Below are 16,423 nucleotides of genomic sequence, written 5' to 3'. Positions count from 1 at the left end.
GTCAATTTTGAGCACGTGACCCCAGGCAGCCAATCAAATTACAGCTGTGATACCAAGCTCGTGTTTTAAGCAGGAAATCACGATATATATTAAAAATATGGAACTTCGTGAATGTATCGTGTATTTTTCATGCATATATTTTTGCATTAAACATCGTGTCCGAGCCGAGAATTCAAGGCGCCGAAAGCCGAGATGTCATTTGACTTACATTACACGCGATCGCACGAAAAGATGGAAATAATAACTTAGATGTAAGTTTGATTACTTTTAGATATATTTTTGTTGATTTTATTTATTACTTTGTATAATATATTTAAAGATTTGTTTAAAACGTCTTTATTTTACTCTTTGACATGTTCGATGTGGACCCGTTGTCGAAAAGTGTGTCGGAGAATTTTATTTTCAATAACCTCGCGGGAAATAGTGAATAATTTTTTAATTTATCGATAAAAAATGATAAATTGAAATGGAATACGTATTTCAGACATTGTGAAATGTGATAGATTTAATAAAGGAATGATATTACAGGTATGTCCATAAAAATATATACTATTTTGACGGAAAACCGGCCTACGGTGTCTGGGGACTCGATGCTTCTTGGCCGGAAAACCGGCCTACGGTGTTAAAAGAGATAAACACATTGATTCGACGCATCCAAACAGGGTTGGGGGGCTCATCTGGGGACTCAAACAGTTGCAGGGCTGTGGAGATCGACTCCAATGGCACAGCAACAACCTCGTACTCGAAGCTCTCACCCTGGCCGTCTCCCACTGGCAGAGCATTCTCTGTCACGCCCAGTTGACCATCTCCACGGACAACATCACCGTGGTGTGGTGTCTGAGGAATCAGGGTACTCTCCACTCTCAGTCCCTGCTCAACCAGACCTTCAGATTCTTTGACCTGGTGGACCGATAAGACCTGCAATTCCTTGTTCAGCACATTCCAGGTTGCAAGAATGTTCTGGCAGACGCTCTGTCCAGACCAGACAAGGTGGCTCCCACCGAATGGCAACTCCGCCCAGAGATCTTCACTGTCCTTTGTCAAACGATCGACACTCCAAACATCGATCTGTTCGCCACATCTCAGAATTGCCAGCTGCCGACCTACATCTCGCCGGTCCCGGATCCGGCTGCTGTAGCAGTCGACGCCTTCAGTGTTCCCTGGGAGGGATTAAGAGCGTACGCTTTTCCGCCTCCGGTTCTCCTTCCAAGGGTTCTTCTAAAGATAAAGGCCATTTGACACCTGACACTGATTTTGGTCGTGCCTTGGTGGCCGGCCAGAAGTTGGTTTGTCGACCTCCGAAACATCGCCAGAGACAACCCTCTGGAACTTCCGGCGTGGCCCAACCTTCTGCTCCACCCACACAGTCAGTTGCCACACCCAAGCCCCGCCTGGCACATCTGCAGAAAGCCCTAGGAGCCAAGGGCTATTCGACTAGGGCGGCCAAGGCTATTGCTTTAGTCCATCAACACGGGGACTATATGATGATAAATGGTCCTTGTTCCAGGCATTCTGACAAGCACCAGGATCCGATGACAGTGTCACCGCAGTTCCTAGCTGAGTTTCTTCTGTACTTGCGCAGCTCACGTCGATTAAAAGGCTCTACCATCTCCACATACTTGGTCGCCATCAACTCCGTTCTTGCCATCCCGGACGACTGGAGAATGACGAACATTCCCGAACTTCAGGCCTTGCTGCGCTCGTTCCGTCTCGAAGACCAGAAAGCCAAGTTCAGACTGCCTGCGTGGGATCTGAATGTGGTCTTAAAGGCTCTTTGGGAGGCTCCCTTTGAACCACTCCACTCGTCTTCCTTTTACGACTTAGCGAAGAAGACGGTGTTTCTACTGGCCTTGGCTCCTCCCGCCCAGGTTAGTGAGCTCCACGCCCTCGATGTCTCTCATGTCCGGTTCGAACACGAGACTCATGGCGCAGTTCATCTTGGGCTTCATTCGGGCGGTCGCATCTACCATGGCCCTTCAAATCAATCATGGAAGGCTGTTTTGGGCGATCCGACACCGGTTTTGCCAGCCACTACCTTCATGATGTAGCCTTGGAAGATGTCACCGGCGTTCATATCTTTGGTCCCCTGGTGGTAGCTCAACATGTCACCAACCCCCAACGCCACTGATTCTTCGTTACCCTCAGCGGGGCCCATCGAACACTCTGGTGTTTATCAACCCAGATTAGAGGGCTCTACTGCGTTCCGCATTCGCTCTTAGGTCAGTTCTAGTTTTGGCTTTCCCGCCTCATACTATTTCTGTCACCTATTTCGGGTTCCCTCTTTTGCATCGACTCTCGTTTCCTTCGACGGGAATGGTCGCTGGTGTTCCGGTCATCTCTTGTACATGCGGTGCAGTTTCATCGGACCTTTGTCGAGGGTTTTCTTCTGGCTCACATCTGAAGGTATCTGAAGTAAACAATTAATTGCGCATGCGTGTGACGTCACTGCCCGCTCTCCCATTCATCTTTTCTTGAAACCACACCCGCAATTGTTTATGTCAACATGACCGACCAATGGGATTAGCCGGATTAACGCTTGAAAAGGTAAGAATTTATGGCTAACCCTTGCCCAAAGCCAGCTGACCCTAATGACCGAAAAGGGGTTTTGGATCATAAAGACGTGTAAGTTTCCCTGAGACCGAAAAACGGGTGTTGGATCGTAAAGTTGTGTAAGTTTCCCTAAGACCTAGAACGGGTGTTTGATCGTAAAGATGTGTAAGTTTCCCTAAGACCGAGAACGGGTGTTTGATTGTAAAGACGTGTAAGTTTCCCTAAGACCGAAAACGGGTGTTGGATCGTGAAGCGAGAGTCACCAGAGCGTGAGGCACGGTAACGGTATAACGAAGCAGCGGTGGCGCTATAGCGCGGTAATTGAGCGGATGGTAGAGCTCGGGCTGCGCCCGGTAAACTGCATTGTTGCCGGTATCCCCACCGGCCGTGCCGTCTGATAAAGATGCAATACGGAGTAATGCAGGATAAGTTAAAAAATTTAGTAAAAACTAAATATTTTTTACATTTGTATACTTATCCTGCATTACGAAGCCTAAGTGCCCCCACTGCGCTCCGCTACCTTCCACGAAGTTTCTGATGTTATGTTAAAGCAGTTTTGTGTTTTGACATGACGTCATGTCTTCTGGGTCACGTGCCGACTGTGTGGGAGGGGGCGCTCCTTCCTTGACAGATGGAAACAACTTTCTTCAGCTGCTGGATCTCACACAGTTCGTCTCTCTGTCAAAGACAGCAGTAAATGCAATACGGAGTAATGCAGGATAAGTATACAAATGTAAAAAATATTTAGATTTTACTAATATCTGTAGTTATCTGTGAATAACTGTATATATGTCAATATCTGTAGTTATCTGTGAATAACTGGAAACCAGGAAATGACAATACATAAAATAACATGTAAATAAATCAGATATACTACTACATAACTCATTCTTATTGTTATTAATAGGGGGCACGGGTGGCCCAGTCGTCTAAGGCGCCGCGATTCCCTGTGCAGAGTTGCGTCCCTTGGGCACGCCAGATACCTATGATTGTGGGTTCGAATCCCGGTTCGCCCCGATTATGTTTCTAGGTTTGTCAGCACCATACCCGTGCTCGTGGGTTTCACTGAAGTGGTAAACATCTGAGACCTGCATCACTTCGGGCTTTCCTCCAACATCAAGCTGACACGCCGCGATATAACTGGAATACTGTTAAAAGCGACGTTAAACTCACTCACTGTTATTAATCATAGAGGTGCCGTTTTCGCCCGAGAAATCAGTGACATTTTGATGAGGTGCCATTTTAGCCTGCACCCCTTTGGGACCTTAAAAGACAAATAGAAAATAATGATGTAGACATCTTTATTTCTATTGTGTATAACTACACTTTTTGAGGTAAAAAACACATTTGAAAACTATCATTCACCGCTGGAAAGCCATTTCAGATGTTTTCAACTATAGAGCCTTACAATGCTTTAGAATGTGTATTTTGCCAGGATGATATTAGTTATGGTGTCTTTAGTTGCCATACACGGCAATCTCATTAAAATCAGATCTTAGTTCTCGCTATCGCTAAACAAAGATCTGAGGACATCCCATTACGGGTCACGTCAGAACGACCTTTCATCCGACCTATCAAAGCATCGCTTACCAGATCATGAAAGTGACAGTCGGAATGAGTTTTCTAATCAGCTTCCGTGGTATAAACATTTGAACTGAGGAGGCGTTGCACAGTACGTGGTAAGCACTGCCATACAATCACAACCATATATTAGACATTCCGGAATGTTTGTTTGATCAGTTTTCAAAATTTTAATCGAAAACTGTGTCAACATATTTTTCAAGCGTAGTCTGGAATGGAAGTCGCATGGTTGAAACAAGTGCCGTAAAGCTCGAGAAAGCTGCTTTCTAATTGGCTTCTTGTTAGTTGTTTCAGTGGTAAGTCAAAGTTTGTAAAAGGTCATTCTGACGTGACCCGTAATGGAATGTCCTCAGATCTTTGTTTAGCGGCAGCGAGAACTTAGATCTGATTTTAATGAGATTGCCGTACACGGTGTCATATTAGGTGAGCAGAAAAATATTGGGCGAGGCATGAGCAACTAAAGACACCTTAATAAATGTATTATGCCGAAAAGTTTACACTATTTGGTATCTTTGTTGCACATGTCATGTCAAAATGAAAACTTACAATGGAGGACCAGTGCATATGTTTCCGATACAACGCTTTAATGTAAACATAAACCTTAACAATAGAATATATAATGCAGTTAATGTGAACGTGTAAAGTATTATAGCTAAAATGAAAAGAATTATCATGTTATCAGAAATCTGCGGGCCACTGTTTTTTGTTTAATGACGTCATCCTATATTATGTTCTATGACGTTACTATTTGTAACTCAGTGACCTCCGTTGAAGTTTTTTTCTCTAAAATCTTTATTAATAAAGTCACGAAGGTGGTTTCATTAAAATTTAATGCGCATCACAATTGATGATATTATAACACAAAACCGTGTTGAATAATGATTTTCTGTACCAGAATTTTCATGTGAAATATGTGAGGTGGGTGTTGGAAAATCCAAAACTATCTTGGATTTCTACTGATGGTATATAGGCTCATATGGGGTTAGTAGTTCTGCTCTTATTGGTCAATCTCACTTTGAGGCATAATAAGTATGCACATTATTAATATTAGTATAAGTATTATTATTAAAAGAGGGTAAATTTGGGAGATAAAATTTGTAGAAATGACAACTATAAACAAACACATATCATCACATCCATACCTTCATCCAAAGTCAAGAATAATTTTGCCAATATATGTTTAACGACAAGTGTGATGTTTTTCGCAAACTTATTGGTCTAACCCTAACTGGAAACTGCACAAATTATTGCCAGTGTCCTTCATATGGCTCAAAAAGATCAGCAAATGTGTCGGGTCTGCGTATGATATGCCATGTGCTGCCATCCACCATCACCTCACAAGGCCGAAGCTGAAACAAACAACTCACATTTTAAAATGTTTACGCTTTTTGCCTTTCCTTTGCAGATAAATTCTGTTCTGTCAATTATATTGGCTGACCATCACTGGTTCTCTTAAAAAGGAAAAAGACAAGCCAATGGGATCCATCTTCAGACAATCTCATTAAAATCAGACCTTAGTTCTCGCTACCGCTAAACAAAGATCTGAAGACATCCCATTAGGGGCTCACGTCAGAACGACCTTTTATCCATCCAATCAGAGCGTCGCTTACCAGGTTATGAAAGTGAGTCGGAATGTGTTTTCTAATCATGCAACCTCAAAAAGATGTACAGATGTGGAAATGACTAATCATTTTTAGAACCCCTCTCAACAACGACCACCTGGTTGCTTGATGCACATTTTATATAAAGGTTATGCTTCCTGACCCTTTTAACTGGTTAACTGATCAATCAAACTTAATTTAGTAATAAGGTGTATCTTACGATATCCTACAATGTAACGTCACTTCCATTACTATCCAAATACCATAGCGATGGAATGGAGGCCTCAGATTGGTTAAAATGTAGATATTAATTGTTTTATTCAATATTTATATGTATATTGAACCCCGACCACAATTCCATAGGTTCAGAGAACTATAGTTACAATGGCAATAGTGCAGTGACCTCTGAATAAACCCCATGACCTTTCACAACTGTAGGATAGGTATGAAACATATTTCAACAACCCTATTCATTACTAGTTTAAACAGGCTATGATTTTAGATACTTCAAGACAGCAAAAAATAACCGTTATTAAAGAAAAAGACAAATTTTGTGAACTCACCCTAAGATTATAGTTCGATGACATACTACTGCAATATGCTCCAACATCGAATATAGCCAAACCACAGCCTTCGTGTGGCTCTGGTAACAATCGTTCTTTGCCAAGGAAATCTGTGCTCTCACACACTGGCCCTACGACATCATACACTTGTCTGTGGGGATCATTCAGGCTGCTTCTATTTGTTGTCTTGTCCACTTGTACAATATCAGTTGGCTCACTCAACTCAATGTGATGATATGCTCCGTACAAACTGGGTCGTGGCACTTCAGTCATAGCACCATCAATCACTATGAACCTAAGAAACATAAAAAAGTTCCAGAAAAAAATATAGCTCAAATGGATATGTACATCAAAGTTTGATATGCCAACAAAGACAGCCATTTAACAAAAGCTGCTGTCAGCATTGACATTCAAATATTTTCTGCATAAATACTGACTAAAAACTAAGATTACACACAATATGGTATCATCATAATGAAACATACTTGCCAAAGTTAAGCTCCCTCAATCTGGCAGCTTCAGAAAAGAAGTTCATATTTCTAAATATGCATTTTGAGAGCCAACATTTCATATAATTATAGTTTAGCAGGTAATACATACAATCAGGTAAAATGCTTATACAAAATAGCAGTATAGTTTTTAGATACATGCTAGACTAAGGTAACGGGAACCCATCTCCCAGACATACTATTCAATAAGACAAAAGTTGTGTCTACATAGTTTAATAGATTTAAAGCTTTTACATAAATACTAACCTAAGGTAACAAGATCCCATCTCCTAGACATACTAATCAATAAGACAAAAGTTATGTCTACATAGTTTTTTAGATTACCTTGAACTATTTTATTTAAGTAAATCTGCCATCACCTATATTAGAATAAGATTCAGCAAAAACTTTAGACTAATTAAGGATAAGCCCCCATACAAGCTAGTCTATAAGTGATACCTTAATCTCTTTACAAGCACCCAGTAAATATGTCAACAAGATTAAAGTACTCACGGAAATGAAAAAAAAGTTCTTTTTTTATCTCAGATTTTAAATAAATGCAGTTAATATACAAAATATATAAATATTCAAACAACTCAATTAGTACTAATTGGGCCTTGGCACAAATACAGCGTATCAAAGGTTTTTATGTCTTTTTACACGTAAAAGTGTGTAAACATATGAACAACACAGACTATTGTGAAACAGCATAACCAGGTGTTAGTAGATCAAGGTGAATGTCCATGACCTATGACACTTTGACGACAGGTGAAAACAGGCGCTTGAAACCCACGTGCATGTGATCTGTCAGTGGTTAGTGATTTGTGAGTGGCATTGTGGGATAGTGTATCATTGTCAAAACATCAGAACATAAAAGTAATATATTCCCTTCTCAAACAACAACTTACATGTCATTATCATTATGTACATAAACATAGCTGTTATTTTTATTGTTGTTTTGATAACCTTTTTCCAGGCTAATTTGCATAATGCCTATAGCCTGTTTCTGCCATGTCAATTTGGACTTAGTTTAATTTTTGAATGTTGAAAGTGCCTACAAATTACCTCCTGTAAAATACATTTTGTATTGAGCACTGAGATAAAACTAGCAAATCCAGACTAGTACTTTTCCAGTTGTTTTGTTATTTTGTATATACATCTATGTAATGCTTTGTGTCAATTATTAAATCCAGCAAAACAGGTTTTTTTTCATTTCCATGAGTACTTTAGTGCCAGTCAAACAGGATTAAGAGGATTAAGTATTCCCCTCTGTCTAGCCAATTATTAACCATAGGGCACACCCCATCATGTATCAACCAATCATATTCCTTTTTTTTGTTCTAAATATTAGTTAAATAGATAGAGAAGTAAGATGTTAAGCAGACGCAAGAACAGTATGGCGCAAAACACACGCAATCCATTGGATTAAACAAACAACAACAAAAAACACCAAACATTTATTTAAATAACTCAACAAACCCTTAACAAAAAGCAAATAACCTTGCAGACCACTTCTCAGCCATTAGTAGTAATAGTAACTTCCCTGAGGAATTCCAAAAACAATTAAAAAATCAAAATATTCTTCAAATTACCCAAAAATGATAACCTAGAAATTAACCAACAATATACACTAGAGGAACTATTCCATGTACTAAATAATAGAAAAAAAGGAACAGACAATTAATACCAATCTCTCAACACATAATAAATTACCTAAATACACACAACCTAAATAATTTACAATTAAACACAGCACCAAATAACACCTTCACACCCAAACTCCAAACACCAAAAAATCGACACATCTCTCTCCACCAGACTAAATAAAGAAACTGATCCAAATACTGCTAAATCCACCACAAAAAATTGTCACATTTACACAGATGGGTCCTTTGACCCGGGCTCAAAATGCACAGGATTCGGAATCCACATCTTCAAACCCCCAAAAGAAACAAGATCTTATAGGCTCCCAAATAATCAATCAATTTTCACAGCCGAATTAATGGGGATAGTAACAGCCCTGCACAGCGATCAAATAAATAGACACCAAAAAACCCTAATCCTTTCAGACTCATTAATTGGGCTCCAGGCCATAAAAAAACAAAACACAAAAAACACCCAAAACTAATACAACAGATAATTAAAAGCACCAACAATCTACGTAAACTAGGTAAAGACATAGAAAGAGTTTTGGATCCCTGCCCACGGAGTGTTTGGCAACGAACACGCAGAACACAAAGGACAAAATCTTCCAAAAGTGGCAAAATAACTATCAGAAATCTGATTGCAAACTAAAACACCTGCTACAAAAGCCACTCAAAAAACAAAAAATCCATCATAAAACCAAAAAAATTGACAGAGTAATAACTAAACTACAAACAGGCCACACTAAGTTAAACCTCCCACCTACACCAAATTAAAAACCACCAAACCAGTAAATGCCCCCACTGCAACTTAAAAGAAAACCTGAACACGTAATACTATATTGCACACATTACCAGCAACACAGAACAACACTCCAATCCACACTAAATTGCAACAATCAAATGACACTAGCAAGGGTACTAAACCCCCTAAATGATTTACAAACCTTTAAAGCACTAGACATATATCTAATCAAAACAGGCCTACTTGGCCGCATTTAAAAAAGTACAACAAACATGCTACCAATGAACCCTAAAATTTTAAGCCTATAAAAAACACAAACTTCATTTAGTTCCCCTTCCACCTTTTGCATGTCGGAAAGTGCACGTTAAATTCCCAATTTAAGTAAGATGTTAAGCAGAAGGGGTTTGACACTCATACCAAGCAGACCTCTCTCCAACAGCCCAGAGTGTTGTACCGACTCTCTGCGGCATCCACAGCTATAGCTAAGAAATTGTTTATTGTTAATTGTTCTTGTGACTCCGGCTCTTTGCTGATGTAGCCGGGCGTGGTATGTTGTTGTCAAGCCACTGGGCTGCTAGTCATAACATGAGGCAGTTCTTGAATGATGATGATGATGTTTACTCATGTGTACAGTCTGTTTGACTCCAAATGAGAACGATGAATTGCAAATTAATTCGAATTCCAGAAAAGTGTATGAAACATCAATACGGTACTTGACCATGAATACCCTGTACCCAACAAAATCTGAATTTTGTTTATTTTAAGACCCATGACGGATGAAGTTCTTTAAGAAACTATCATGTAATTTTGTATAGAAATGTGTACATGACACGTAGGGGGGACAAACCGTGGAAGGCACAGCGCAAGCACGGTCTGCACGTGCTACACAGTGACCGTGTTCATGCAATGACAAGATGCGCTACTCAGCAGATGTTAAACAGTTGATGTTGAATGTGTATGGTTCCTTTAGAAGTGAAGCAGAAAGAGCAAAGCCTTTTTATGCAATTAATAAATTCATCCGTCATGGGTCTTAAAATAAAGAAAATTCAGATTTTGTGCAACTGGTCACGTGGCCATAATACCGCACGTGTTTTCAGCCATACTTGTTAGCAGTCATTAACAAATAAAGAAAAACACAAGAAATCAAAAGTCTTTACGGCCTTTCAAATGTGCAACCTGAACGTGCCATCGGCATGTTGCAGACGCCAATGTCCGTAGCTGAAGTCGCAAGGACGATGGGTTGTAGTCGACGGACTGTTTATGATTTACAGACGCGTCTACAGCAATGGGTACCACCGCTGATTGCCCTCGGCCAGGTCGACCACGTGTGATGTCACATGCAGAGGATTGTCAGATTGTCTTACGTCACCTCCGTAACCGATTTTTGACGGCTACATCAACCAGAAATGAACTGTTTAGGGGTAGACTAAGTGCGCAAACTGTTCGAAACCGTCTGAGAACTGCTCACCTTCAAGCACGACGGCCATACTGCGGGCCGATTCTGACTCAATTACACAGACTTCAACGTCAATTGTGGGCACAGCGACACTTACGATGGACTCAGAGGAATTGGAATCAAGTCGTCTTCAGTGATGAATCCCGATTTAATCTTTGATTTGCTGATGGTAGGGTGAGGGTGTGGAGGCGCCGTCATGGATGTTACGCCCAGTGTTGTGTACAGGAAGTTGACAGATTTCGAGGCAGAAGTGTCATGGTGTGGGGTGCTTTCTTTGGCAATGCACGTTCCAGGCTTCTTGTCATTCGTGGCAACCTCAACGCTGCTGCTTACTGCGACCAGGTACTGGCACCAGAACTTCTGCCTTTTATGGCAGGACATGGACCTGGTTTGATCTTCCAACACGACAATGCCAGACCCCACACAGCAATTTTGACAAGGAATGTCCTTCAGAATGCGGGAGTCAACGTCATGGACTGGCTGTCAAGGTCTCCCGACCTCAATCCCATCGAACACGTCTGGGATGCTCTTGGCAGAAGTCTGCGCTCTCTCCAGAACCAACCACAGAATTTGCAAGATCTTGGCACCATTTTGCAGCAACAATGGCGGCGTCTTCCCAATCATGTGTTCACAAGCATCAGATTCTCGTGCTTGGGACTTATGATTTAAACTGTTGATGTTATTACCGAATACCGTAGGTGCTTGGAACAAATTATGGTTACCACCGTTAATTAAAATCCTTCTTTGGACTTTAATGATTCAACATTACCTTCTGTGATACATTTGTCCGTTGTATATCATATATGGGATTACTTTTAAAAATGTGAAGTTTTTAATTTGACTCAGTATATATACATGTATAATGAATACGAGAGAGGGTGGTACCTATGTGGCTAACTCATTCAGAGTTAGCACCACCACCCGGCTACATACACCCCCCCTTTGGGAAATGGCGTCCTCGCCAATAAATAGTGGGAGCGTATAATTACACCCTCACACCCAGACACTTTGTTTTACAACAAACTGCCCATCCATCATCCACTATGGCTTTGTTCGGGTTCGTCCAACTTGCCGAAGTAGTTGCTGTGGAGTTGACGGTCCTAAGCCAGGGATAGAACTGTTTGGTGCAGTTTGTGCTTGTGTGGATGGTGTAGCTACTGGTGACAAACTTGCAAATGGCGGGCTGATTGGTGGCAATTCCAACACTGGGGATAATACCGACACTGGAGAAGGAGAACTCTCAATATCCATGTTGGTTGTTGAGATCTCCAGTGTTGTGTCGGTACTTGTGTCCTTAAGCTCGCCAGAAGATGGTGTTGAGACAGAAGTAGTAGTAGTAGTAGTCTATGGTGTGCACCGTGGCCTGGGTATGGGCTGACCATTCGTACCAATGGGAAGGAGTAGATTACGGTGGAGTACACGACATTCTCTGGTTTCTTCCTTACAAACTTTAAACACAGGAATGTCGGCATGAGGTTGAGAATCAACCATGTAATAATCCTCTTCCCACCGGTTAGCCAGTTTTTGCTTCCCACGTATTTTGACGTTACGCACCAATACAACATCACTAACCTTGATTGTGGCTCCACGTGCCTTAAGATTATAGGCTTTGCGCTGTTTAGCCCGAGCCCTTTCAAGGTTTGCAGCTGCAAGCTCATATGCAGTGTGTAATTTGTGCTCTAGATCAGCAGCAAACTGCGTATAAGCTGGTGATGAAATATTGGCCAGTGATGTACCAAAAGCAGCATCAACAGGCAGCCTACGTTGTCTGCCAAACATGAGGAAATAGGGAGTGAACCCTGTTGACTCATGGAGGGAACAGTTATAGGCATGTACTAAGTGAGAAAGGTGATCTTTCCACTTGGCCTTTTGCCTTTCCCTAAGAGCTTCCGATTAAACCGCTCACACAAACCATTACCCATCGGATGATACGGAGTGGTCCGCTTTTTGAGAATACCCTATATGCTACACAGCTGTTTGATGATACCACTCTCTCAGTTCCGGCCTTGATCCAAGTGCAGGTTCCTGGTCAATGGATTTGAGAGCCTCCTTGGTTGGACGCATATCATAACGGATGAGGTCCAAAATTGAACAGATTGAGGAATCAGCTTGCTGATATGTTCTCATCTGTTGGCCAGCAACAAAGTTGGAAGGTTCCATACCATCGACTGCCAACATACAATTCATCACCTCATGATAGAGGGAGAGCGTCTCCACGGCACATGATGAGATAAGTTGCCTGTTACAGAGAGCAGACACAGTTTGTATGTCCATGGACTCACGTGGCAACCTGGACAAAGCATCTGCATCAACATTCCTTGCACCCGGAACATACTCAATGGAGAGACATAAGTAGCATGTTCTGCAAGTCAGCGATGCCCAGTTGCATCCAACTTAGCGGAAATAAGGACAAAAGTGAGGGTATTATTGTCAGTCTTTACAGTTAATGAGTTGCATACAAGTAGTCATGAAACTTTTTGGTGACAGCCGATTTTAGAGCCAAAAACTCTAGCTTATGAGCAGGGTAATCGCGCTCACTGAAAGCTGACTGTTGAGCATCCCCCCATACAAATGGTTGGTTGGACTTGATCTTTCACTTGGATGTCACGCCATGACCAGCAAGCAAACTGGCTAGTGGCTTGGCAACTTTAGCAAAGTTTGGTACAAAACGTCTAAAGAAGCCGGAGAATCCAAGAAAACATCGAACATCTTCGACATTAGGTGGAATTGGCAAGGTTTTCAATACTTCAATCTTCCCAGGGTCTGTTTTGATACCCTCCTCGAAAATTGCGTGACCTAGGTACTTAACAGAGGTCTGCAAGAATTGGCATTTTGATGGCTTTAGCTTGAGCCCGTTCTTGTGCAATCTTTCAAAGATTGCTTGTAATCTCTCAAGATGATCATCAAAGGTCTTAGAAAACACAATGATGTCATCGAGATAGATGAGGCATTGGAGAAGATGAATGTCGCCCATCGTCTCTCCATCAGGCGTTGGAAAGTAGCAGGAGCATTTGTCAGTCCAAAGGGCATAGAGTTACACTCATAAAACCCAAGTGGGCCGACAGTAAAGGCAGTATGGGCCTTGTGCTCCTCGTCCACTTCCAGTTGCCATTATCCACTCTTAAGGTCAAGACACGAGAAGTATTTTGCCCCATAGTAAGCATCAAGAGTTTCCTCTATCCTTGGTAGAGCATATGAATCTCGAATTGTGCGACTATTTAATTTTCGAGAATCAATACAGAAGCGCAGATTCGAGTCATGTTTGCGAACCAGGACAACAGGCGAGGCATATGTACATATATGTACTTTTTCTATTTAATCTCTGCATTTATCAGGAATATAATTAATTTAGTATTTTTGCCATAACATTTGATCTGACTTGAAAATAAGTATATGCTTTGGTTCTGGTGTTTAACCCTTTCGCCCCGACTGCCCAGGCAGCATAAACCGTGTCCCAGTACCCGGCTGCCCGAAAAATCGGGCGGCTACTGTCCAAGCCCCACACACGGCTGCCCGATAAATCGGGCGGCACGACCGTGTTTACAAAATCGCTCTTTCTACTTCCTTTCTTGTGTGTAATCTCGTTCTAAATATGGAAACGAGATCTACACGTAATGACATGTCATTCGATGGGATTTCCCAGTCTTTTTGGCGCGAAAATCGCGGATATGTCACCTGTTTTCGCGACAGGTATTTTTCTCGCTTGAATCGTAAATCTAGCGTAATGGCGGCCAACTACGATTCGGATAGCGATCAGATGACTAACAACGACTCTATCTGGAATTTTAATGTGTTTGATTTGAATAATTTACGCGAAGGGGAGAGGGAATTTCGCGAAGATTTTGGTGAAGATTTTGACGGTTTTGACGAGGTGTCCCCCCCCCTGCCAACTTTCAAGAATGGGAGTGGCAGCGGGACCACAACGGTGGAGACATGAGGGATTTTGAAGAGGCGACCGGACTCAAGAATATGTATTGACACGGTGAGTGTATTATCGTGCTATTGATTTTTTCCAACTGTTTTACAATGATTCTGTGTTTGAACAGATTATCAGTGCGACGAATGAGAATGCAGCCTACAGGTGAACGAGCTATCACAACAACAACAAAGGTGAGTTGCATGACGTATCTCTTTCTTTTTTTTAAAATTTGATTTTCTGATCACAATCCGAATTGTAGTTTGCCGGTTTGTCGTATGTCCTTATATTTCGCTCAATTTGAATAAAATTGATTTCCATATTCATGTTTGTTTTCTTGTTTTTTACATCTTAATTTAAATTTTAGTAACTGTAATAATTATTTATTTATTAATTGATGTAATAAAGTACTGATTTAATTTATTATGCAATTGTAAATAGCAGTGTATTGTAAATATGTTATCACAACTTGTATATTTGCAGAACTTGAATTTACGATCTTTCCGTCCTTTTACAATCTTTCCCTCCTTTCAGATCAATCTGTGATATCTTCTCTGTGATGTCATTCTTATAGTAGCTGTGGTTCAATGTTCAGGTAATGTGATAAATTACTATTTAAAAACTTAAAAACTAAGTTTTTGTTTCAAATCCTGAAAAAGAACAAAATAAATCAAATATTTGTGTTTTTACCTGTGTTAACGAGTTTACCTGCGTTAACAAGTTTACCTGTGTTAACGAGTTTACCTAAGAGGCTGTAAGTGTATCATAAGTAATATGTGACATCAGTATAGAAAACAAAGTCAGTACCAAGAGTTGTAAAATTGTTTATTTGTTTACAGATGTGCATGAAGAGAATTTACCTGTAACACCTGGGATTACCTGTGCCGTTCGAGATGACAAGACCACTGTGTAATGTTTACCTTGTATCTGTGATTTATTTTTGTGATTTTTAATACAATTTGAGCCAAAATTCATTGTCTGTTTTCATTTTTTTTCAAGTTTTATTTCACTTGTAAACACCTGTAATTAGAAAATAACAAAGGTTAGAGACAATAACAACAAAGAATATTACAGTATACTTAATCCTCTTTACAATGGTATATGAAAAATGTATATTAAAAGCAAGTTTCTGGTAGAAAAAGTGCATCAAAAATTATAGTGTGATTTTCCAATAATACTGCCAGGGAGGTCAGTGTGCAGGCCTTGTCAGTGTCAGGGACTGCAGGGTTTCAAGGGACATAACTCTGGGGCAGCCAGGGATGAAAGAGTTAATGTCGTCTAGCTGCTAGATGAAAAAAAATGGATTGTCCTCATGTTGATATGAATATGGAATGGCGATCTTTCAATACTAATAACACACGTGAAGAAAATGATTTCTGTAAAATTACTGAGGTGAACAAAATTGATTTATTGAGCGATACTGACTTTGATGCCTTGTTTTCGGAAATGACAGGAATCTAGCACCAATGAAAACAATGTTGTACCCTGCTCAGATGTGGCCGCTGACATGAATCAAAGTGACTGCTCCTGATTAATCCCAAACTAAAACCCGATTCACTATCATATCGAGAAAAAAAATCTAAGATTTTGAGAAACCATAAAACATAAAAAGGTAAGGAAAGAAACTTCAATTTAAAAAAGAAACAAACACAAAAAAACTGCCTACCAGTTTTAGTGATTGGTCATCGGATAAAATAACTATTTTTATTTATTATTCTGGTTTCTGAGTTGGCCGACCTACTCCATGCATTCTAGGCCAAGAAGCGGCAGCACATGAGGAATGACGGGGCACAGAAATGAAGCTGGCATCAGGTCATACAGTAGGTTCATCTCAGGGGACAAGAAACACCAGCTAAGCAAAGTATTACAGCACACACAAC

The 16,423-nt window shown here is 40.8% G+C and overlaps 2 protein-coding genes across 3 annotated transcripts in view; one reads left to right on the top strand and one right to left on the bottom strand.

Annotated features, from left to right (window-relative positions):
- The first annotated feature begins 651 nt into the window (after positions 1-651).
- LOC125384266 lies at positions 652-15,596 on the top strand. The gene is made up of 4 exons (XM_048403038.1): positions 652-2,403; positions 14,674-14,737; positions 15,078-15,138; positions 15,383-15,596. Exon 1 carries the CDS (start codon positions 1,005-1,007, stop codon positions 2,046-2,048), a length of 1,044 nt encoding a protein of 347 aa, XP_048258995.1. The 5' UTR covers positions 652-1,004; the 3' UTR covers positions 2,049-2,403; positions 14,674-14,737; positions 15,078-15,138; positions 15,383-15,596.
- The window catches only part of LOC124149734 (diaminopimelate decarboxylase 1, chloroplastic-like), a 174,320-nt gene continuing 161,731 nt past the window's right edge, over positions 3,835-16,423 (bottom strand). Inside the window, exons 7-8 of one of the 2 annotated variants that reach the window (XM_046521485.2) lie at positions 6,296-6,590; positions 3,835-5,480 (exon numbers count right to left, since the gene is read on the bottom strand). In XM_046521485.2, coding sequence (XP_046377441.1) covers positions 5,376-5,480; positions 6,296-6,590 — 400 coding nt within the window. In that variant the 3' untranslated portion in view covers positions 3,835-5,375. Of the gene's footprint in view, positions 5,481-6,295; positions 6,591-16,423 lie in introns of those variants that run through there. The other variant, XM_046521487.2, reaches the window with a different exon arrangement.

This window comes from Haliotis rufescens, unplaced genomic scaffold (genome assembly GCF_023055435.1).
Source record: "Haliotis rufescens isolate VD_foot unplaced genomic scaffold, xgHalRufe1.0.p SCAF_3, whole genome shotgun sequence".
Classification (NCBI taxonomy): Eukaryota; Metazoa; Mollusca; class Gastropoda; order Lepetellida; family Haliotidae; genus Haliotis; species Haliotis rufescens.
The sequence above is the reverse complement of the archived record's forward strand: the minus strand, read 5'-3'. Positions and strand labels throughout refer to the sequence as shown.